Here is a 25,773-nt window from a genome sequence, read left to right on the forward strand (position 1 = left end):
CTCAAGGCTCACAGAAAGTTCATCTGTGAACTTGTACGAATGGAACCAATGCAAGACCCCAGTCATTAATGGGCCAACTTTCAAACTAAAATTTGAATATTCAGCATAAAAGCAGAAGTATTGGCAGCTGGTAGAAATTTCATGAATAACCCATTTTTAGCCCATAATGTCACAAAATGTGCAAAGGAGACATGAGTATTTTCATATCAAGTATATAGAAGATATAAGACCTGAAGCCATGCTTTCCCAGCTGCAGGCCAAGATTACAGCCTTCGCTATGCTTCCTGGCTGTCTTATCCTAACTGGTCCAGAAATATTAGGGATTTGTCCTTTTTCCTTGACCTTTAAGATAAAAATCACACCTCTAGAGACTTTATGCATTCTCTAATTCACTTATGTCCATAACATTTATTATGTGCATATGATACAAGGCAGAACAAAAGTGAGTCTGGGCATCTAGAAATGAAATTTTACATCCTATATAATAAAAACCTAATATGCAAATCGACTGAATGGTGGAATGACCAGTCGCTATGACACGCACTGACCACCAGGGGGCAGATGCTCAATGCAGGAGCTGCCCCCTGGTGGTCAGTGTGCTCAGCCAGAAGTCGGGCTCACGGCTGGCGAGCTCAGCAGCAGTGGCAGGAGCCTCTCCCACCTCAGAGGCAGAGCTAAGAACCCCTAGGGCAGCGGTTCTCAACCTGTGGGTCGCAACCCCTTTGGCGGTCGAATGACCCTTTTACAGGGGTTGCCTAAGACCATCCTGCATATCAGATATTTACATTACGATTCATAACAGTAGCAACATTACAGTTATGAAGTAGCAACGAAAATAATTTTATGGTTGGGTCACAACATGAGGAACTGTATTTAAAGGGCCAGAAGATTGAGAACCACTGCCCTAGGGGGATCCGGGCCTAAGCCAGCAGGCAGACATCCCCTGAGGGGTCCCGGACTGTGAGAGGGCGCAGTCCTGGCTGAGGGATCCCCCCACCCCCCAGTGCACAAATGTCATGCACCAGGCCTCTAGTATATATGCACCCTGCCCTCAAAGAGTTTCCAGTTAGGTAAGAAAGAAATATGCACTCTACTAGTAATTGCAAATGGTTTAAAACTCAAGAGGTATAAGTGTAGAAAAGTATAGAAATACCAAAGAGAGGGTGATCCAGTCGAATGAGGAGACTCTGAAATGGTTTTAAGCAGAAAAGAATTTGGGGTAAGTCCTTATTGTATGAGTAGGATTCCAAGAGGCCAAGAACCAGTTCAGATCTGCTCAAGAAAAGGTGGTTCACCGAGTGTCCTCTCTTATGTCCAAATGTGTGCATGTGTTTGGGTAGGTTATTGGATGCATTGACAGCATTTGCAAAACAACACTACCAACACCTGATGTGGTTGACTAAAAATATTTGACCATTTCCAATGTGATTTAACACAAGTTATTTCACCTTGATGAAGCTCAGTCACCTCATCTATAAAGTAGAGAAAACAGACAGAACCTATCTCTGATGGTTTATAAGGTTTATACAAGATAGTATATATCATGCCCAGAGCATAGTAAGTATTCAATAAATGTTAACTCTTTGTTATTCTCATTGTCATTGCTAATCTCTTGTGCAAAGTGAAAAATAAATAAATAAGTGAAGAAGTGGCTGACAGCCTGCTGAAGGGTTCCTTGGCCCAGACATTCCCCCTTACAGTAAGGCCCGTGCCAATGGCTGACCCCGGAAGCTTTCTATGAATGAAAGAAAGGCAAGGACCAGCTTAGCCCCGAGCTTACCTGTATATTTTATATCTGGTTGTAAATCCTTGACGGTGTCTTTCCACAAAGGATAGGTAGCTCCTGGAGTGGTGGAAAGGCCCCCTGTCTGAAATGAGCCAATCAAATTCCTTGGAGACATGTTGGTCTGTCCCAGCTGGTTCCTGGTGGGAGGGCTGCACTGAGATACGGCCCCATATAAACAGGAAGTAGAGGAGCTCAACAAACCTCCAGTTCATGCTTTTCTGCCGGCCTTTTTCCTCTCATTCTTGCTCCATTCTGTGGAGTCCTGTGGAAAAAGGAGGAGAGAGGGAGGGAGGAAGGGTGGGAGAGAGAGACAGGGAGAGGGGGGGAGGGAGAGAGAGAAGAAAGACAAAGGAGAAAATGGTATTAACACATTTTCTTAATACTATCTTGCATCAGTACAGTGCTTTAAGGTTTACAAAATTCAGTACAGTGTCTGGTTAAGAGCACAGCATCACGTTCCTGCTTTGCTGTTCACATGCTGTATGAACATGTAAATGCTTAACTTCTTAGGAACGCAGTTTCCTCACCTGCAGAACATAGGATGAGCTTAAGTGCTATATCTCGGCACTGGGTACATGGAAAACCTTCAAGGCTTACGTGTTGAAAGAATGTATGAAATGAGCGAATGCAGAGACCGAGTCTCAGGGATGTGGAGACAGAACTCAAGTCTCTGGCCCACCTACTATCTTCACAAACAACCCGCCTCTCAGGACAGGGACTCGGTAAATGAGAATTCCTTTCTCGCCTCCTCTCACACAGACGCGTAGCTACTGAATGTGCACTTTGCACGACTACATGAATGCACACCATCTCGGACGGATTATGAGCATGGCTTTCAGGGTGGGATGCCTACAGGGGAAGCGTCTGTGGAGCTCTTTAGAGTCACTTCTACAGGGCTCAGTAAGGGGACTCCCTCACCCCAAAGGAATCGTGACTGAGATTCACCTGCTGGTGATTCTGAGCCTCAAGGTTCCCAGATGCTCAGAAACTAGGTAGGGCCTTAGCCACCTCTTTTTGGGGGGATGGTAGAGTAGCACCGCGGCGCCATGTTGGAGAAATGCTTATGAAAGGGGAGCTTAGAAGAGGCTCCTTGTGAGGGAGGGGAGAAGAGAAAAGAGACTTCATGGCCACACCTTGCCTTTTGAAAATTCATAAATTTTGTTTTTATCATTTCGTCAAAATTCTACTTGCTAGCCTATAATTGTGCTGTCTATGTCCCCCACCCCACTTATTCTAGAAGAGCTCATTTTAGTCCATACTGAAAGGTAGCTTTGAATCCAGGTCTCGTCAGTTATAAAAAGTATGACTTCAGGCAGGTCATTTAACCTCTCTGAGTCTGTTTCCCTGTCTGTAAAATGTGATTAACAACAGCACCTAATGCCAGGCTGGCTCGGCTCAGCGGTTGAGGGTGTGGCTCAGCAGGTGAGCGTGGACCTCTGAACCAGGAGGTCAGGGTTCAATTCCCAATCAGGGCACATGCCCGAGTTGCAGACTTGACCCCCAATGTGGGGTGTGCAAGAGGCAGCTGATCAATGATTCTCTCTCATCACTGATGTTTCTATCTCTCCCTCTCCCTTCCTCTCTGAAATCAATAAAAAATACATATAAAAAAAACAAAACAATAGCACCTAATGTTAAATGCAATGACACAATTTATGTGAAGTGTTCTACCCAGTGGCTGGCATGTAGCAAGTGCTCCGTGATGGTGAGGATAATGATAATGATGAATGTTGGTGCTGATGGTGTCCACTCATTTCCTGCTGGGAGTGTCTTTGCTCATAGTGTCCCCCTGCCCAGCCAAGTCCTGTTCATCCTGTAGTAGCCAGCTGAGTCAGGTCCTCAAACGTCACTTCCTTTTTCTATTCATCTCCAGAAGTGTTAGTTGATCCTTTCTCCCCACTCTAGTTGCTCACTTTATATAACTGTATGTTAGTGCTTATTATCTTTCATTATACTTAATTGTTTGTGTCTGCCTTGCTCACTGGGCTGTAAACCTGTATCTGGCAAGAACCTTTAAAAGACTGTTTCTACTCAAGGCTAATGGTGTGACTTTGGACAATTATTTCCTCTCTCTAGATCTTAGATTTTTATTTTAAAATGTGGCAAGGGCACAAACATCTTGCCAAGTGTAAAATGATGTATAAACACGAATAGATATATCTTATTTGTCTACGCTTCCAACTGAAATGGGAAGAAAATCCAAGCTAGAAAAAAAAAAAGATGGAGCTGGGCCAGTGTGGCTCAGTGGTTGAGCATCGACCTATGAACCAGGAGGTCATGGTACAATTCCCATTCAGGGCACATACCCGGGTTGCAGACTCAATCCCCAGTGTGGGGCGTACAGGAGGCAGCCGATCAATGATTCTCTCTCATTATTGATGTTTCTCTCTTCCCCTCTCCCTTCCTCTCTGAAATCAATAAAAATATTTTTTAAAAGAAAATAAAAAGGAGATAGGAATTTCCTACTCAATTAGATGTTTCCCTCCATTGCCCAATTGCATTATGAGGAGCCACAGAAATCTGCTTGGCCCCGCGAGCCCCAGCTGTCAGCGGCCAGGAGAGAGGCACTTGAGCAGAGGAGTGGCTGTCAGGAGCTGTGGCCTGAAGTTTTGTTTAGAGCCTCAAACAAAGCCATGCGTGTTGAGTGCAGAACTGGAACAGCTGCAGCTGCCAAAACTGTCTGCCAGGCCCACCTGAGTGGCAAGCAGGGGGTGGAGGCGACTGCTCAGAGATCTCGGTGGGGAGCTACGACACACTGAAATCGCAGCGTGTCACCCATACAAACCTTCCACATGGCTTCTGTTGTAAGTGGGTGTGGGTGGGAGCCTGTGAGGGAATGCTTGGCTGTTACACTGTTTGTAAGGAAACACGATTCGGAACACTGCAGCTTTCCAACGTGGAAGGAAGCTATGCATGGAACAGCAGCGAGTGAGCCCTCAGCCCGCAGTCCTAGAATTAGCTGCAATTGGGAAGATCTAACCCAGCGCTTCCCAAGTGGTGGCCATTTTGTCTCCCAAGGGACAGCTTGGATTGTCATGACTGAGCGTTGCTACTCACATCGAGTGGGTAGAGGCTAGGGGATGCTGCTAAACATCCTACAAATGCACAGCTCCCCACAACAAAAAATACTGGGCTCGAATGGCAATGGTGCAAAAGGTAAAACCCTGCTCTAATCCAGCATTTTAATTTTTACAGATCATGACCTCAGAGGCCAATTGTACTAGACGTCTACCTTTTAGCTCCTGGTTTTCCTTTTGGCACGTTGCCTCGACAATGCAGTGGGTGTGTATGGCTGTGTGTGAACCTTTGTGCGGCCTATGATAAAATCTACACTGGGGCAAGTAGAGATGAGTGCTTTGTGGAAGGAGTCAGAATATATATCTCTAGTGACTTAGAAAAATCACAATAATCCCTAGAACACCAAAAGTGAAAACAAAAGTTTCTATACAGTGAATTTCATTAGATGCAGATATTTTAGTGGGCAAGAACAAGAGCCATTCATTCTAGTGGGTGCCAATAGATGTGTTACCTACATGTTGTCATACTAGTATTACCATAGACCAGGGGTCCTCAAACTACGGCCCGCGGGCCACATGCAAATACAAATATTGTATTTGTTCCCGTTTTGTTTTTTTACTTCAAATAAGATATGTGCAGTGTGCATAGGAATTTGTTCATAGTTTTTTTTTTTAAACTATAGCCCGGCCCTCCAACGGTCTGAGGGACAGTGAACTGGCCCCCTGTTTAAAAAGTTTGAGGACCCCTGCCATAGACACTGTGACTCCCATTCTGCAAACAAGCCCCTATTAGCACCCACTGAACTAGAGATTTGAGATCATGTAAAGGTCACGTGACTATTTATTGGGCATCTACTGTGTGCTTAGATCTGTGTCTGCCCTCTTGGTAGTAATTAAAGCCCTCAGTACAGAGTAGATCTTAACAAAGGTTTACTCCACGAGGTGGCCACAGCTATCCCACTGCACAGATGAGCACCTTGGGATGTAAAGACATTGAGTAACTTTCCCAAGCCCACAACTCTGAAGTATTAGATTGAAGATTCTAACCCCTGGGTTTCTCATCACAAAGACTGTACAATTTCAACTACATCCCCACCCTCATCCCGCCCCAGCTGAGGTCAGGATCTTCCCTCCACAGGTTCAATATATTGTGAGGAGTCACACTCATCCATGAGAAATTGGAATATGAAACATGCTGTCATAAATACTAGAGCAAAAGGGAAAAATCCAGTGGAGGAAGAGAGGCCAGAGATAATGTTTTCAACCAGGAGATCTGAAAAGGATCCTATAGAAGAGGTGTTATTCGAGCAGGGCCTTAAATAGCAGGTGAGGTTTTGTTAAGCAGAGATGAAGTGAAGGAAATTCCAGCGGGGCAAGTGGCATAAAACAAGTCTAGGAGTAGGAGAGGGTAGGACACAGGGTAGCAGAGGTTTTAGTGAGAATAAGGGCCCCTGAGGCATTTGATCACCCATATTTCTCTTTCCCTCTCTCATCAAGCAAGACTTGTATATTTCAATTCAGTGCTACATGCTAAGGACAAAGCATTGGGGATGTCCAATAAATTTATTCATTCATCCATTAACATATTTAGCTGGACATTATATAGTAAACAGAGCAACCTGGGCCCGCTGGGAGTTTATTTTCTATTGGGTTGGGAGAAATAAACAAATGAGAAGTAACTGTATCTATGATGGTGAGAAGTGCTCCAAAGAAGATCAAAGAATCAAAGCAGGTAAGAGGGGACTGAGAGTGAGGGTGCCACTTTACACACAAGGTGTTCAGGAAAAGCTTCTCAGATTAAGTGGTTTTTCAGCAGAGACCTAAAGGAAGTGAAGGCAAGTGGTGCAAATGCCTGCGGGGGTAGGAGGGTGGGGAGAGGGAGAGGCGGGGATTTCAGTAGAAGGAACAGGGAGAGAGAGGGTTAGCACTGGTTTATTTCTAGATAGAGTCCATCTCCCACAAGGAGCTTACAGTTTAGTTGCCATGGAAATCAGTTTGAGGAAAGAACCACACATTAACTGAGCATTTACTATATACCATGAACCACACTAGTTGCTTTACACATGTGACCTCCTCTCTATACTATGAGAGATTATGATCTCCATACTATACATGAGAGGAGGGAAACTGAGGTTCAGAACGTTTAAGTAACTGGTCCAACACATCAGAGCTGGCAAATGGCACAGCTAGGATGGAGTCTGCACTGCCCAGTTTGGGAGCCACTGTGGCTCTCAGCACTTGAAATGTGGCTACTCCAAATCGAGGCATGCTGCAAGCTTAAAATACAGAGCTCCAGATGTCAAAGACTTAGTAGGAGTAACAGAATGTAAAACATCTCACTAATATTTTACACTGGTTACATGCTGAAATATTACCATTTTGGATGTATTGGATTAAATAAAATATATGATTAAAATTCATTTCACCTGTATATTTTTAATTGCTTTAATGTGGCTGCTAAAACTTAAAATTATATATGTAGATGGTATTCTACTTTTACTGGACAGTGCGGGGCTAGATGTGCCTTTATGATCTACCCTATGACACTGCCTGAGAAGGTCACTCATCCACCTCCACGTGTTTTTGTTTGTTTTTTAATATACTTTTATTGATTTCAGAGAGGAAGGGAAAGCGAGAGGGAAATAGAAACATCAGGATGACAGAGAATCATCAATCGGCTGCCTCCTGCACACCCCCTACTGGGGATACGGCCTGCAACCCAGCCATGTGCCCTTGACCGGAATCGAACCCGGGACCCTTCAGTCTGTAGGCCGACTCTATCCACTGAGCCAAACCAGCTAGGGTCGCCTCCACGTTATTATCAATATTTCGAGGACCTGTTTCGCTGCAACTGTTTGGTTGAGCGCTTGCTTCCGTCCTTCAAAATCAATAAATGGACAGACATTAAATACATTACAAACAAACACTTCCACATTCAAGGGCCACCCCTCCCAATCTGCACCTCCTAGATTCAGCCTGGATATATATACCATGCATTTCAGAGCTGGTGTTTTCCCAACAATCATACAGGGAACTTCCTGCCACTGGGTTCAGAGCCTGTGAAAGAGAGGCTGTTTCTATTCCCAGTGCTATCCTTGCCACCCCCCTCCCCACCCCACCCCCCATGACTTTCTGTGAGTCCCAGGCCTCTACTGCAGGGTGTCCCGGAAGATGTGGAGCACTGACAAGGGCTGCAGAATGGAGGGCACGTGGGACCCTCAGCTGAACCGTGCTATATAGAAGCCTATAGAGTAATGAAGGGAATCAGGCTCATCCTACACAGAGCATATTCTCTCACTGTTGCCACTGTAAATTATTTACATCCGGGGAGCACGCAGGAGAGATGAGAGAAGGGCCTTCTGTAGCTTTGTCACCAAGCTCCTCCGCTGGTTCTGTATGCATTGCAGAGCCGTGGCCCACGTTCTGGGCCAAGGGTGGAGGGACTGCCTCCTCTGTCCCCCACCCTCAGGGTCCCTAAGGCGAGTCACCGGATCTGAGATCACCCACAGTGCTTACCCCTGGAGCCTGGGTCAACCTGATGACCTCATCCAGGCTTCGCCTTTGAAACCTGGATCTCGGGATAAGACTCCTCACCGGAGACACAAACCTACAAAGCCGGGTGACCATGAGCACTCAGTCTCCACATCTGTAAAACGCGGGCAATAAGAGGAGGATGAGTACCTCGTGGGGTTCAGAGAAGGATTAAATAGGATTTTAAATGCAACTATTTCAGTCTTGGTTTTAGTTGAATCCCAAGACAATAGATACCATATTCTAAAGAGAGGTGGGTGACCACTATTTAGAATCCCAAAAAAGGTAGCCAAAATGAGCTTTCTGAGATTCTCAACCTTCCCGTCACATGATGGCAGAGATCACAAATGGCATCTGAGTGAGAACAGACAGCGTGTGGCGAATCCTCCTGCCCATCCCCAAACAACTTGGGGGCACAATCAGGGTAGAAGCCTCTCACCATGAGCTTCAACAAGACCACACAATCAACATGATAAATGTCCCCTGGAGCCCAGCTGGTGTGCCTGAATGGTTGAACCAGGAGGTCAAGGTTCGATTCCCAGTCAGGGCACATGCCCTGGTTGTAGGCTCAATCCCCAGTGTGGGGTGTGCAGGAGGCAGCCAATCAATGATTTTCTCATCATTGATGTTTCCATCTCTCTCTCCCTTCCCTTCCTCTCTGAAATCAATAAAAAATATATTTTTTAAAAATGCCCCCATGTAGATTAGGGGAACAGGGTGCATTGGTGTCTGACTCACACCGGAAAAATCTAAAAAAAAAAAAAAAAAGAATTCTATGGAGGGAAAGTTAAAGAGGAGCCTGCTGAAACCTGGTGGCAGAGGGGGGCTGCCATTTGGGAGGTAACTGCTTAGCTCATGTGTAAAAGGATGTGTCCCCCATAAATTAGAGGTGGCCACATGCAACAGAAAGCCAGGAGAGGCACCCTAGAACCTGACCTGGAGGGAAAGGGGATCCCAGCCAAAGGAACTGAAATTGCCTTGTAATTTAAAAGGACACAGCAATGACTGGTCAGTGAGCAGCTGGAAAGAGGTGCATTTTCCTTCATCAAAGGAATCACAAGCGACACCAGAGACAAAGAGAAGCTCCAGATGCCACCAAAAATATACTGCATGTGAAAAACGTTAGCCTGAACACCTGCCAAGCCCTCACAGCACTGACGCTAAGTTGACGAGAAAGTACTAGTCTAGGAAGACTCTGGCTACGTCTTTGCCTCGGTATAGTGAGAAAACTCTGGACCCTGAAGAAGTCAGGAGCAAGGTCAGCAAGACTGAGGAGATAAGGCAAAATCATAAACTGGGGAAAAACAGAAGAATCTGGAGGAATAGTGAAGCTTCCCCTTTAAATAAAATTTGATTTGTTATAATATACTGGCTGAACCAAGACTGAATGTGAGGAATAGAGGTGAACAGAAAAATGCTGGAAAAATGCTGAATGTCACTTGAAAATATCATGGCCTTGTCTTAAGTTTCATTCAAATAACAGGGATGCCTGATCCAAAAATAAGTTTCAAGAGTGGGAAACAAGAATCAATAACTTTTTTTTCCTGATCATACTCTCTATATATTTTTGTAATTAACAATACATCTATAAGTTATGTATAGCATAATTTCCCTCATAAATATTTCATTTGAGCCACATTTAGAAATGCAAAGATCTAAATTCAGGGCAACTGCCTTTTAAGCTTTCCCTCAAATTACCAACAGTCTTTGCAGGAGATCTTTCAAAAAGGAAAGTGAAATTAACATTTTTGGAATGTCTTTTCTGGGTCAGTTTGATAAAATTCAACAAATATTTGTTGAGTCCCTACTATTTTAATTAGTTCTCCCAATCCACAGTAGGAGATGGACAAAGAAACAGGTAATTTAAATATAATATAACAGGACAAAGACAGGGTGTACACAGTGTTCGTGGAGCACAGAGCCCCAAGCGAGGGTCTCTGGGAATGCTTCCTGGAGATGGCATCCAGGTGAGGGGTTAGAGCAGCCGTGGGCAAACTACGGCCCGTGGGCTGGATCCGGCCAGTTTGAAATGAATAAAACTAAAAAAAAAAAAAAGACCGCACCCTTTTATGTAATGATGTTTACTTTGAATTTATATTAGTTCACACAAACACTCCATCCATGCTTTTGTTCCGGCCCTCCGGTCCAGTTTAAGAACCCATTGTGGCCCTCGAGTCAAAAAGTTTGCCCACCCCTGGGTTAGAGGATAAGAACTTTGTGAGGTGACAACATGTGGGCCCTGCATTTCAGGCCAGGACAAAAGCATGTGAAATCATGGAAAAGTGTGGTATGAATATAATATCTATAAACATTTCAAAGTTACTGCAGTGGAATGTTAAGGGAGAGAGTGACAGGAGATAATGCAAAAAAGCTAAATGGGGTGACTTGTTTTATAATCATACTAGAGGCCTGGTGCACGAATTTGTGCACAGGTGGGGTTTCTTGGCCTGGCCGGTGATCGGGGCCTATTGGGGCCATCTCGTCCAGTCCTAATGGGGGCCGGTGGCCAACCTCCTGCAGCCCTTCCCCCTGCTGGCCCTCCCAGGCAGGCTGGCTAGGGGGAGGGGCCACGGGAGGTTGGCTGTGGGAGCACACTGACCACCACGGGGCAACTCCTGCATTGAGCATCTGCCTCCTGGTGGTCAGTGCAGTTCATAGCAACCGGTCAACCAGTCCTTTGGACACTTAGGCTTTTATATATATATACTAGAGGCCCAGCGCACAAAATCGCACGACCCCGCCCACCCGCGCATGCCCTGCCCACCCGCCCACCGCCCCGCCGCGCTCACAGCCCTGTCCACCTGCCTACCACCCTGCCGCACTTGCAGCCCCACCCACCTGCACACACCTCGCTACACTCGTAGCCCCGTCCACCTGTGCGCACCTCGCCGTGCCTGCCTCGCCATGTGCACCTTGCTGCACCCGCCTCACCACACCCACCCGCCTGCCGCCCCACCTGCCCACCAATCACCAGCCTTGCTGCAATTGGAGCCTATGGGCTGCAGGGGAGGGGCCGAGAGGTGCTCCATGCACTTCACAGTGACCGGTCATTTGGTTGTTTTGGTCGTGACGCCTCTTGGCCTTTTATTATTATGATAGATAGATATTTATGCATGACTGGTAGTTTTTTGAAGACATAGATTCTTCCCTCTTTCCTCCTATGTATGTCCAAATCGTATGGTAGGCATTAAATCAGTACTTAATGAATGAATGAACTGAACAAATCTAGAGCCAGGATGAGCCCTGTGGGATCATGGGGATCCATTGATGGCTTTTAAACAGAGGAGTTCTACCTTAGAGTTCCATTTTAGATGGATTACTCCAACTGTAGGGGTAGTGGGTAGATTTTAGAGGAACAAGGATAGAATGGAGGAGGATATCACGATAGTTTAGGCTAGATATGCTAGATATGGCCTGAACAAGATATCTTACATTTGACAGAGTGAAAAAAGATGGAGAGGCAAAATTAGCAAGAGTTGATGCCTGGGTGGATGGGGTGGTGAAAGAAAGATGCCAATGATGACTCCTCTAGCTGGTTTGATGATCAGTCTGATGACGATGTCATTCAAATTAATAAACAATAATAAAAAAGAATAGGTTTAGAGTAAATGATGACAAGTTCCCTCTTGGACCTATTGAGTTTGAGGTGTCTGTTGAACATTTAAGTCAGAATTTTCAGTAGACTGAAGATTCCTTGAGTCCAAACCAAAGAGAGGCCAATGTAGAGGTAGAGATTTGTAAAACAATTTGAACTAGTGGTGTTAGAGCTCTGCAGGTGGATGAGAACACCCAGTGAATACATGTGAGACAAGAGAAGCGGAAACAAATATGGAGCGATGCTCATGTTTAGGAAGAATCAAAAGGGAAAGAATCCCAGGAAGTACAGTAAGAAAAGATTGTAAGAGGAGGAGGAGGAGAACCATGAGAGAATAATATCAACAAAGCAAGAGGAACAGAAACATTTAAGAAGAGAAGGGTCTCAAGTTTCAAAAAACTACAGAGTGGTACAACATGAGAAGGACTCAAAATGCCTCTTGCACTTAAGAATCCAGAGGTGGTTGACAGCGTTTCAATGTCTTAATGGGAACTGAAGATTCATTGAAAGAGATTAAGTAATGAATGGGACATGAATAAATGGAAGCATAGAGTGCAGAGTACTTGGCAAAGAAAAATACCCCAAAGGCAGTAGCCAGTGCTTCCTTTCCCTCCACCAGAGAAGGAAGCAAAGAGTCCATGGAGGATTTTTTCCTTCTTAGAAAGATGAGGATGGTATTTATAAACTCAGAGAATAGCTATAGAAGAAAGTAAAAATATGAAAGAGAAAGAAAATTAGTACTTGGCATGTGCCAAGACCAGGAATCAAACCAGTGACCTCTTAGTGCATGGGTTGATGCTCAACCACTGAGCCACCCTGGACGGGCCAAACTGAGTTTTACTGGAGACCTAAACAAAGTGTTGGAATGAATGAGGGGAAAAGTAATTCAAACAGAGCCAGTTCAAAGTTTCTCAGGGGTGCTGAGGTTGTCCTTGGGTTCCGATGGTTCAGTGGTGATTTCCAGCTGAAGGGAGAAAAAGGACTTCATAGAAGACATTTCAGCTACTGGGACCAGTGGGAGCAAAAGGCATTGAATCGTGCAAACCCACCGATTATGTGCAAATCAGTAAATCAGATGCCGCACGGGACACAGAGATGAGTACGGAAAGGATGCTCTCTCTACAGAGGCGTACTACAGAGCCCGGAGTTCGAATGAGATGCCCAAGACAGACGGGAACTGGCACTACACCGGTGCTCAAAATATAACTGTTCAATAAATAAACAGTGCTCTGCTGAGTTAATGGCTCTAAATTCTTCCCTGTGGCTAATCTATTCCCAATATTCAGTGGAGCAAATAAATAAAACACTTAAGTTTCCCTCCGAACCTAAACTTCAACATTTACTCATCAAGAGCTCTGACCCTCGGCTTGATGTTTCTAACAGGTCACTAAAGAAAACAGCTGAAAGGCTCCTGGCGGGTGCATTTGGATGGAGGCTCCTTGGGCTCGGATAGTTTTGTGCAATGGGTTCATCCTTTTATGCAGCGCTTTTTAAATGATGAGCTAAAAGGACTGCTCCCACTGCTGCTTGTCCATGACAATCATGGAACCCACGGCAGAAGGCAGGGGACACACTCTGAATATTTAAGCAGGTGCTGGGTTGGCAGTCACAGTGTTAGAAAAACATGGTCACTTTGGATACTGTAAGTGCCCTCTCTTGCCTGCACTCTTTCAAGACACTCCTCATTCCATCCTTGCATTCCAGCAAGACTTCATGCTGCAAAGGGACCGAGCTCCCATCTGATCTCAGAGCCACTGTTAACATATACAGGGCAGGGATTTATACCTCTCATTCCAGAAGTGAGAAAATAAACCTTCAGCGAGATAACACCAGTGAATTATTTAAATAAAACACACATAATTCACTTAGTCCTTAAGATAAGCTTCCAAAGAAGGTTTGATTATTATTCCCACTTAATGGGAGAGGAAACCTGGTCCAAAAAGATGCAGTAATTTATTTATGGGAAGCTAGTGTGTTATTTTGTTTTGCTTCTTTAACCCTTTGAGTGCCAACCAATATCCTAGGAACCATGCTAAAATTGCCAAGGCATTTTTGCTGATTTTACAGCAATTTAGGGAAAAAAATTATGAATCACAAGTAAATGAAGTTACATATTCAAAAACTTAAGGAAACCTTTACTACATTGACATATTTAGCAATATCATCATCACTAATAAAAGCAGACTTAGAACTGGATGCCATTTCGAAGCTTTGATAGCGCTCCCGGCACTTTTGGCGAAAGACAGGAGGAGCGCGATCACGCTCCCCGGCACTCTAGGGGTTAAAACTTAATCCAGTGTGAGTTTGGTTCTCTATTGCTACCAACACACGAAGGCCTAACAGATAACAGTGATTCTTCAACACACATCTGCAACCCACATAAAATTTGCTCAGCTAATGTTACTTCATTACCCATTCTGTGGTTCTTGTTTTGGGGTGCTCCTGCTGCCATGAGAGTTCCTGGGTAAGTATGTGCATGGTCAAGTCCATCTTCCTCTATCACCACTGTCTCTTTCCAACACTCTCTAAGCTCCCCCAGATCTGAGAGCTGTAATGCTGCCACAGATGATCTCTGGTCCTATTAATGTGAGATTCAACCAGAAAAAGATACAAGTGATTCAGTACTTCTTTTCCTCAGGTTTCAAAAAAGAGTGGTCACAGACCACTTCGGTCCAAATCACTAGAGATGCTTAACAAATATTTAATCTTCTGGACCCTTCACCAGACCAACTGAATTGCAATCCTCTAGCAAGAAAGGTAGAGGGATCTGCATTTTAAATCAATGCCCCAGATGAATATTATGTATGCTAAAGTCACATCTTCTTGTAAGACCCATGTCCTGGCAGGGAAGGGAGATGGGCAGGATCATCTGAGGCCACTGCCTAACTCTAAGAAATGCCTCGCAATTGCTGGAATGTCAGATATCACAATAAGCTACTACCAAGGTCCTTCCTATCGTCCTTCAAATCCCAAATAAAACAGCATTATGCTGTCTGATTTCTAAGGGCTCAACCTGCCGCATCTGTGTGACATTTGAGAAAGCTTCATCACCCCTCTGAGCACCTGTTTTCCTATCTGTGTTGCGAGATTTGGAAACTCTAGATTAATGATTCTAGCCACCATTTTGAGTCCTTTCTATAGTCATGACCACGATGAAGACAATTAAAGGACATGTAGTGTTTGACTGGAACCGTGTCAGGGACTGTACAGATATGATCTCAGTTGACTTTCACCACCACCTATGGAATAGGTGTAAGACATTAATGCCCCTCCGTCCTCATCTTTCCCTGTGACCACGCACTTTGTCATGAGGTTCCCCTGAACTTCTACTAAAGAGGTGAAGGCTATTCCCCATTCCTCCCGCTGACACTCACCACCGTCAGACCCTTTGGCTCTTGGAATGAGGCAGGAGTGATAGCGTGCCAGTTCTGAGCCTCAAGAGGCCTCGTGGGCTTCTGCATCACCTCCTGTGCTTCTTCTGCCACAGGAAGGATGTGACTGGTGTTTCAGAAGGAGGATGAAGGACATGGAACAGACCAACCTGCTAAGGTGCCTCAGTCAGCCAAGCTTAGGGCAGGGCCCCCTGCTGAACCTGAGGAGCAAGGGCGGCCCACCCTAGACCATCAAGGCTGGCTTAGACCAGCAGGCCCCTCGCTGACCCACAGACGCATGAGCTGTGATCATAGATGCCAGCTGGTTAAGGCCACTGAATCGGCAGTGGTGGTGGTGGTGGGAGGGTAGCTAGCAGGTACACAATTCCCATTTTGTACTGAGGCATCAGGGTCAGTGAAGGTCAGTAATTTGTCCCAAGTCACATGATGAGTAGTAAGAGTCGGAGCTGTGATTGAGTCTAGATCTCTCCGTAGCGTAGGCTCTTCACCACCACACGGCACTGACAGTTACTGGGCTGGGGACTCTGGTCCCCAAGCCAGGTTATCTTTACGCTGGAGTCCCAAGCAGTCTCTGCTTTTAAGATGCATTTTCTCCTTGAGACTCATCAGAAATTCTGGTGGCGAGGGCCCAGAATCTGCAGTCTGAAAACACTCCCAGATGATTGAGTGCATTTGCAGGGATGACTGGCCCAGACCGGGACTAGGAGAGGAGGGCCAGTCCTAAAAGAGAGAGGCGGGGGCTGGGGGTCACTGAGTTCTCTCCTCACAGCCCGTGAGTGTGCAGCGCACTCTAATCCATCTCCGCATACAAAAGGAGGCTGCAGCGTTTAAACCAGAAAGGAACATAGTGTTTCTTAGGGAGCTTGAGGAAATAAGAAAAAAAAATGCATCTTTTGGATGAAAGGGCCCTTAATCTTCAAAACACAAACCATTTTTCCATACCAAAGCCCCTTGGAGCCTAGGAAGTCTGCTGAGGCCGCAAGTCAGGCAAACAGCTTGTGTTTTGCAGATTAAGGAGCCTTTGACCCAAAGGATCCATTTTTATGAAACTTCCAAGGAAACCACTGGTCTGTTTCTGGCTGAGACAGCCCCTGACCAAGGTGGCTTTCATGCAGTCCCAGAGGAGGGCTGCTTCCGGGCTGGGACGGAACGAGCATACAGTAGGCGGGGAGATGAAGGAGAGAGCTCCCTAAAGACAGGCTTTGCCCCCAAATACCACACCCACTGCCATGCTCCTTAGAGAATAAACACAACTGTGAAACATGGAAAGTCCCCGTTCATGGGAGAGGCCCAATGACCGCAAGCAGCAGGAGAGGCGCAGGCCTAGCAGTCTAGCACCGTCAGGAACAGAGGACTCCATCTGATCCCCTCACTACGTGAGGGTGATGAAACCGAGCCCTCACTTCATAGACAAGGAATCCAGTTCCCGAGACTTGAAGTCCCCAAGTCTGAGATTCTGTGGACATGTCTTTGGCTCCTTCCTGATGGGACCCCAGCTCTCGGGCCGTCAGCAGAGATGAAGCCTGTGGCCACGCTGCTTATGGAGGATCAAGGAGGGGAGGCCATGAGGGTTACCCGACAGGACTAGGTTGAGTCTAAATTCTAGCCCCGGGCCAATCCCACTGCAGAAGCAAGACAGGGTAACATAACCCTGCGTCTAAGGAACCTGGTCTCTGTACTTACTAGCATCAGGGCAGTGGGCTCCGGCAATTTCTTCCAAAATTTAACATTGTTTCGGGTTATGATTCCATATTGGTGCAAGAAGGAAGAAACCTACATATCGCTAGAGAGAGAAGAAGAAAGAGGGAAGGAGAGAGGGAAGGAGAGAGGGAAGGAGAGAACCATGCTCACTTCTGCTTTGCCTTGGATGCAGGGAAATAATGCCAGACGAGAGAGAGTGTGAAGAAGTGGCTGGATCTGATTTGCCTAAGCCTTAGGAAAGCAAATATTACTGAAATGTTGGCTGGCCGCCCCTGACTTCCGAACAGAAAATGGCTTCCAGATACACGGTGGGTGCCCAGCAGGGTCTGTTAGCCTGAGTGATGGGTGGCGTGTGCTGCTGGAGAGCAGGGAGAAATGATCATGTTCTCCTGGCAGCAACCAACAGAAAGATGCAGCCCAGGAGCAGGCGAGAACTCACCAGCTCAGCCTCTCCCCCAAAAGACTCAGATCATTAATGCAAAACCCACAAGGGCCTCCGGAAATGGTTAACCTGAGACTGAGCCCAGTGACAATGTGAGATGCAACGAGAGTCGGTCCGTGTGGTCTGGGACAAGGCTCATCCTGTCCACGGACCTTCGTTTGTCCATGTAGGAAACAGTGCGAAGTTTTAAATAGTCTCAAAGGGTCTTTCTGATGCAGGCATTCTATGGCTTTCTATGATCAAATACCAGTGACTTTCTTTCATTCAACAGGTACTTGTCAGACACATTTCACGGGCCAGGTAACATATTAGGTCAGTGGTCGGCAAACTGCGGCTCGCGAGCCACATGCGGCCCTTTGGCCCTTTGAGTGTGGCTATTCCACAAAATACCGACTTCTGCGCATGGGCCACAAAGTTTCAATCGCACTGTATGTGTGCGCCCGCACATGGTATTTTGTGGTATTTTGTGGAAGAGCCACACTCAAGGGGCCAAAGAGCCGCATGTGGCTCCGGAGCCACAGTTTGCCTACCACTGTACTAGGGGATTAGGTAACTGACTTTCATGAACCTAAATTTGGCCGTCTGTGAGATTATGGACACTCCCCTGAGGTGGGGAAGGACACAAAGAGATCTGGTCTGCTCTCTCACCGAGGATCAAGTCCAGCTGCTTCATTTTAGGAAAAAGGAAACCAAGGCTTGCCCAATGTCCCACAGCTAGTTAATGGTAGACACCAAGAGTAAAGACAGAGCCTTCGTGCCTCCTCCTGCATACTATTCTCTACTCCTAGCATCCTCTCCTGTTCCTGCAGGCATTGATTTTTTTTAGTTTTGTTAAGATTTTGTTTTGTTTTAGCATACAGACCATTTCCAAGTGAAGCCAACTTCCCCAAATTCAGCAACTCATTACTTTGAGAGCAATCATACTGCGATGTGCAGGAGGGAGGGAGACATTTGGGCCTTTGGGGGACACCCTGCAGAGGTGATGAGGAGGGTGGGTTGGGAGGGTGGGAGCCACATGCAGGAGAGAGCAGCGCGCTGGGGAGCAGAGGGAATGGGAATGCTGCAGTCAGATGCAGAGACGGAAACAAAGCAGTTGTATTGATTTGAAAGGCAGCTCTGAGGTGGATGCTGCCAGCCTGGCTCTTCCTGGCAGGTCTGGGAGGCACGCGGAGGTTGATGGCCATCTACTCTGTATGCAGGGGCTGAATTGCCTGGAATCAGGGCCAGGCGGGATGTACCCACTCGACCAGATGAGAATGAGATGGGAGAGAGGATCTGAGAATGAAGCAGGATGGATCCCTCTTCTCAGATGAGTATAATATAAAAGAAACAAGATGAAGGGGGCTAAAGGGACAGGTACCTGATTCTATGGAAATGGGATGGGACAGGTTCTCTTTAAAAGGAGGATTATGGGGACTGAAGGGAAAGGGCCCAACCTCCTCCCCATCACCATGGCTCTCTTCCTAAGCAGATTTCATCCTCTCTCTCGTCTGGACCTCTGGACCAGCCTCCTAATTCATCTCCTGACAGAATCCTTCCCTTTAAAAGCCTGGCTGGAAATAGATGCTTACTAAATGTTTGATGAGCAAATAAACAGCCTCTGACATTGATATCATCACATCGATAATGACGAATTTTTAGCACATCACCACTTCTTCATGTAAACTCCAAAGCCCAGGACATAAACAAGAGGGAACGGGGCGGCGAGGTCTGGAGCCTAAGAAGGGAGTATGGCGACACCATCCTGTCCAGGACAGCAGGCTGTGTCCATGTGGGGATGATATTTCTAAGCTGCCACTCACCTGATTTCTGGGAGAAGCCGGAAATCTAGATTTTTATATGAAATCTCTCCATTTTAAGCATGGACAAATGGTCTTTCCCCCTGACAGGTGAGGGTCAAATACAACACATCCAAGTGCCAAAAGGTGCATGTTTGTGATTCTGGTCTTACAGGATCGAGTCCAAATAACTTAATTAAACACCCAAGCCTCACACTTAACTAAATGGATCCTAATTCCCTAACCTTGCTTTTCCTTCCTATGCAACACTAAAATCAATAAATAAAAATTTTTAATAAATAAAATCAAAATAGAAGAAGGAGAAAGAAAGGAAGGAAAAGAAGGGAAAGAAAAGGAAAGGAAAAGAAAAGAAATTAGGGAGGAAAGAAAAAAATGAGACACTAAGTAGAGGTGGGGGAATAAAGAAAACTTTAGCTCCATTTTTTTACCTGGACAGCAGCTTCTACAAATCTTGTTTTCCTCTAGAGCAGGAATAGTAAATATATTCTTTAAAGGGCCAGATAGTAAATATTTTAGGTTTTATGGACCATACTGTCCATGTTTCAATTACTCAGCTCTGCCATTCTAGCATGAAAGCAGTCATAGACAATCAGTATAAAATATGCATGGCTGTGTTCCAATAAAACTTTATTGGCAAAAACAGGCAGTGTGCCAGGTTTGGCCCCTCCCCAAGTACCTTGTCCTCCAGAAAGGATTCACCTCCCCAAGTCACCCTCTTGGGAGCAACCTCAGCTTTTCCATCCAGAAGAGGACCAGAAAGCTGTTCTCTCCAGAGATGGCTCTAAAATGCTTTTACTTATTTATTTAGAATTCATACCCCACCTACGCCCTAGACATGGCTAAAGTGATATTACGAAGTTAAATAAGATATAAATCAAGACAATTAAAAATAAAACTGGAGCAAAGAATAGTTAAAATGAGTGAAGGAAGAGATGCTACTGGGCTCCTGGGAAGAGCTAATTGATCTGGATTCAGTTTTGAGGTCCCTGGCAGCTGAAGTAAAGTGAAGTTAATTGGCCCCCAAGGGGCGCAAATCCATGAGTAGGATCTCATTAACATCATCCCTCCACCAGTGAACAAAGAAAGGCTGAGCTGAGAGGTGTGACATTGTGCCCTACCCCCAGGTGTAGGGACAGGTCCCCAATCCAAGAGCTTCCTTTTCCCCAATCCAAGAAAATCTTCAACATATCACAGTAACAAAGAGAAAGCACAGGGTCTGAGATAGTTGGACTCTGTAGGCCTCAGAAGCTGTGGGACTTGACTGACATTCCCCATATCGAACTTTCTGATGTGTCAAATGAGATGCTCACCTTTGCTTACTTGAGTTATTGGGGGAAGGGAAATTCTATACGACAAATGCCCAACCAAAGATGGGAACAGAGAACACATGATTCTTGTTCATTCCTCCTACATAATTGTTAAAATCTTTATTAGACATAGCTTTTTAAAAATAATCTTTATTGATTTTAGAGAGAGGGGAAGGGAGAGGGACAGAGAAAAAAAAGAAAATCAATGTGAGAGCAGAACATCGATCGGCTGCCTCCTGCATGCCCCCTACTGGGGATTGAACCCAAAACCTGGACATGTGGCCTGACCAGGAATAGAACCAGCAACCTTTTGGTGCATAGGATGACTTCTACCCAACTGAGCCATACTGGCCAGGGCAGACGTCGCTTTTAAAATGGATATCAGCCCTGATATCATTTGTCTCTGGGGAACAAGGGAGAGAAAGTAGGTAAGAATCATAGGAAAGGCCATAGAGAATAGGGAGCTGATGGTTCGAATGGGTGTTCCAGAGACTCCAATCCATGCTTCCCTTCTGGATGTTTCATGGTAGCCACAGCATAGCGACTGCTCTCTTTTTATTCCCTTCTTCCATGTCTCAGTCTAGACTCAGACCTTTCACTACATCATCCAATCAAGCCTACTTCTTGCAAACCGGATCTCGAAGTATGTGAGGACCCTTAGCAAGTTCTTAGAGTGAAAGAATGTGAGGGCTGAGAAGATGTCCAGCATTTTATAGAATTGCTGGCTGGAAGAGACGTAGTTTTAAGAGGAGACCTGATTACTGGTTCACATACTAACTCACATAGAAAAAAAAATCCCTTTGTTACTCTGTCTCAATCCTGATAAAGGCAAAGAGAAAGGTTCATTTTGGTGCTACTACATCTTTAGCTTCTCTCTAACATTTTCAAATATTCCTTTTCACCACAAAGAAAGCAGGCCTAAAGATCAGATCCTTGGGCAGGGAAGAATATGGCTGAATATAGAAGCGAGACTCTAAACTAGAATATCATTGCACTGTTTTGTTTTACTCATATTATTTGTGCAGTTGTACCATCTATTTGGCCAAGGACGTTTTAAAAAAAGAAAATGTAGTGATAGGAAGTTTCCTTTGTAAATGTATGCATTTCTGTAAGAAGTGGATTTATTTAAGGAAAAACACTAATAGTACAGCTGAGACAAAGAGAGAGCGGAAGTTAAGGTGGCACCTGGAAAACTGATATTTCAGAAACATTCACAAAGAAACAGAGACAAAGACAAGGATAGTGGCCTGCACAAAATACCATGTAAGAACATGGGCTTTGGAGCCAGATCAGCCTTAGTTTGAACCCCCAACCTGCCAACTACCACAATCACCTTGGGCGTATTACATCACCCATCTAAGCCTCCATCGGCATATGCACAGAATGGGAATCTCCCTTGCCTTTGTATCATGGCCTGGAGCCAGACCCAGAGTTAACACTCCGGTGTGGGGTGAATTTCCCGCCAAAATATAAGATGGCTCTGTCTTTTGGTTTTGTTCCATCCACCAAAAGGGTGGATTACAAACAAATATTTGGTAATGAGATTCCTTTCAAAACATAACTATCATTACAGCACTACCCAAAACTGGCCCTCCCATTCCCCCTCCCCCCTCCCCGGAAAAAGCGCAATTCACGCGAGCCGACTTAACTCGTTTCCCCCACTCCAAGTGTTAAGATGTTCAGCACCTGGGAGATCTCTAGACATGAGACCAGTAAGACTCCACCTATGGGTGACTGGCGAATTGTGAGAAAAATTAACTCAATGGTATTTGTGAAGACCTGAGATTCCTTTCAAAACATAACTATCATTACAGCACTACCCAAAACTGGCCCTCCCATTCCCCCTCCCCCCTCCCCGGAAAATCTATGTACAGCATTAAGCAAACAATATACTAGAGATGACGCACATGGTTCGGGAACTGAGATATCCCCAGTTCAAATCCCAGGTTTGCCTGTCATTAACTAGGTAACCTTGGCAAGTTGCTTTATTCTCTTTGCCTCAGTTTACGTATGGATAAAATAGAGATTAATATAATCCAGCGGGCTACTGCCCAGATCAAATAAATTAATGCATGTAAAGCAGCGAGCAGAGCGCCAGGAATACAGGAAGGGTGCACTATCAGGGCACAGTGTCATGTCATGCCGAGCTGCCCCTGGGTCATTCAGCATAATGGTCCTTCGACTGTTGTGCTGTGTCCAAGACGTGAGCCACCAGGTGTGACAGGAGAAGAACCCTTAGCTATAGAAAGTGCAGATGCAAACAGATCGCTCTGCACTGCCTCCGGGGAATGAGATATGGAGTCAGCGAAGGGTGAATTTTAGAAGAACATCCGATTAAAAGCACATCAGTAAGAGCAAGCTGGCTATCTGGGTCACGTTCTTCAAGTCATAAACCCTGAACTTAACAACGGCTCCTTTCCCCACCTGGCACCACACAGCCTTTTTCCCCTGCTCATCCACTGGCATTTCCCACATTCACTGCGTTTACATTGAACTTGAGGGATCTGACTTTTCCTAAATGTGTCCTCCCCCTGACAGCACCCTGTTTGAAAGCTGCCCCTGCCCCTCAAAGGAGTTCTTATATCTCGAAGCCCATCTTTCTACATGTAAGACCTGCCTCCTCATTCTTTATCTCCATCTCTGTGGGGTAGCTCCTAATCGGGTCAGTGAGTTCTCTCTCCCTCCCTGGGTCCCGGAGCGGTGATCCTGAGACACTGTCACCTGCCCATGGTTGAGCTGTGTGGAGGGACTGGAATGTCCCTCTCCTGCTTAGATTCCCTGGCTGCCCCCAACCTTCTACTCAGAACTAATTATTCTTCCTCGAAGGTCTGGGATGGTTCAGACCTCTGCGTGGTTCCCACACCATGAAATGCTCTTTCCAGATGTCTAATGAGCTCTCACTAAACCCATAGTGCTCAGCTTAAGCATTTTTCCTGCCTCTGCCTCATCTCAGAACACAACCATGAAGTTGTTCCTTCCTCCAGAGTCCCTACTACATGTCGGGGAGTCAGGACAGATGGAGAGAAGCTAAGGGGACGGGCACTGCAGTCAGCAGACCTCAGTCTGTTTCCCACTCTGTTGCTATTCTTTGGTTCCCTTGGGCAACTTACTTAACATCCCTGAAACCGTTTTCTTATTGGTAAAATAGGGATGATAACTGTTTTCTGCCTCCTTCAGAAGGAGGCATGGAAAATTAGTTGAGACAGTACATACAAAATGTTTTAGTACTGTGCCTCGCACATAGCAAATGCTTAATAAATATACATTATTACTATTATTATTATTATTATTATTATTATTATTATTATGGAGTATATATATACATGTTCACGTTCTAGCACTCTCATATTATCCTCTATCTGATTAATATTAATCTTTCTCCAGAATTGTAAGCTCCTTAAAAGTCAAAGTCATACTGTCTTGCTCACTTTTATCACCAGCACTTAGCACACAGTAGGTGTATGATACATATTTATCGGTTGACTCAACTCCAGACAGGAAGGTATCATTTTAACCACAGCCTCTAGCACAAAGAGGAGCCTTTCCACACAGGCTCGCTGTATAAACAGGTGAATGTCTGAGCATACATACGGACTTCCAAGACGTTTTAGTTGCAATGCTTACCTGATACCCACTGCTGAGGTTTTAAACAAACCCCCACCTCCCAGTTTCTCACCACACATTCAACCTCAAATGCCACAGCCACCATACAACTGTGCAAATGCCTTTCTTTTCCTAAGAGGGGTTCTAATCAGATCATCCTTTCAGCAGCCTCTGCTCATGCCTAATTTTTTTTTTTTATCTCAACCCCTGCTGTGGCTTATCAAGATCCCCCAAGCACATAACTAACAGAGCCTAGGCTTCCTGCCTCCACCCCAGTCTCCTCTCATCACCGTCATGTTCCAGCATTCATTTCCTCTCTGCACAAAAATAAACAAAGGGAACTGTTGACCAACGTTGTTGAAAATCAGCAAGAATCCATGCAACATCTTGGAGGCAGGTATTATCCAGATGGCAGCCTAATCTCTGGCAACAAACAAAATCCAGAGAGCCGGAAGCAGCCACAACCTCTGTCTTATTGAATATTCACAAACACACATCTGATTCCACGCACGTCATGCAGAAGCCCTTTCCAGACGGATCCCGTCTTAAGTGCACTTGGTAATAATTCCAGACCCTGAACAACACTTGAACAATCTGAGTTCCCTTCATTCCACTGTCAACGTGCATTTCGTCTTTTCATCAGCCCCTTATGATCAGAAGGGTCTTCATCAGGGTAGTCAATGCCTGGGAGAATGGAAATTCTATTTCGGGGTATCACTATGAAAAAGATGCAATAGTTTCAATATCTTCTACCTTAAGCGCAAGGAATAATCTAATTCTTCAAAGAAATTTCTGGAAAGAGGAAACTAGGTGGCTCTACATCTTTTCCATAGGCTACATCAGCTTTTGACCCACTCACCTCCCTGCCTCCTCTACAGCAATACCATGCTCATCCTCTAAGGTTCCTCTTCATGGAGGCTTTTCTACTTCTCCATCCCACCCACACTAGCTTTCTCAAAAGTCTTATTGGCTGTTAGTTCTGAATTTGATGTTAGGTGACTTCAAGTTTACTCAACAATCAGGCTATGGAGCAGGAACATGCACCTGGTCTTTGGATCCAAGTCAACCTGGGCTCCCAACGCTGTCATTTCTGATCATGTGACCCTTAATGATGAGATTACCATCTCCTAAGCATTTCCTATGTATCAGGCACTGCTCTAACATCTTTACCTCAGTAAACTCACAACAAACTCTATATGAGGCATTTATTATACCCACTTTACAGTTCAGGTGAGATGGGCAGGCTGGTTCCAGCTCTAAGCCAGCTGTGGGCAAACTACGGCCCGCGGGCTGGATCCAGCCCGTTTGAAATGAATAAAAATAAAAAATAAAAAAAGACTGTACCCTTTTATGTAATTATGTTTACTTTGAATTTATATTAGTTCACACAAACACTCCATCCATGCTTTTGTTCCGGCCCTCCAGTCCAGTTTAAGAACCCATTGTGGCCCTCGAGTCAAAAAGTTTGCCCACCCCTGCTCTAAGCCCTTCACTACTAACTTACTCAACTCTGAACTCTTGACTGTAAGCTTCACATCAAACTGAAATTCATTTACACTACTGTGTATGTTTCACTACATAAAGCAGCCCGGAACATAAT

The 25,773-nt window shown here is 45.4% G+C and overlaps 1 protein-coding gene across 1 annotated transcript in view; it reads right to left on the bottom strand.

Moving 5' to 3' along the window:
- The window catches only part of BRINP1 (BMP/retinoic acid inducible neural specific 1), a 146,879-nt gene that overhangs the window by 103,179 nt on the left and 17,927 nt on the right, over positions 1 to 25,773 (bottom strand). Inside the window, exon 2 of the mRNA XM_006091086.3 lies at positions 1,781 to 2,048. Coding sequence (XP_006091148.1) covers positions 1,781 to 1,998 — 218 coding nt within the window. The 5' untranslated portion in view covers positions 1,999 to 2,048. The remainder of the gene's footprint in view (positions 1 to 1,780; positions 2,049 to 25,773) is intronic.

The sequence above is a fragment of the Myotis lucifugus genome, unplaced genomic scaffold, assembly GCF_000147115.1.
Source record: "Myotis lucifugus unplaced genomic scaffold, Myoluc2.0 scaffold_87, whole genome shotgun sequence".
NCBI classification, from domain to species: Eukaryota; Metazoa; Chordata; class Mammalia; order Chiroptera; family Vespertilionidae; genus Myotis; species Myotis lucifugus.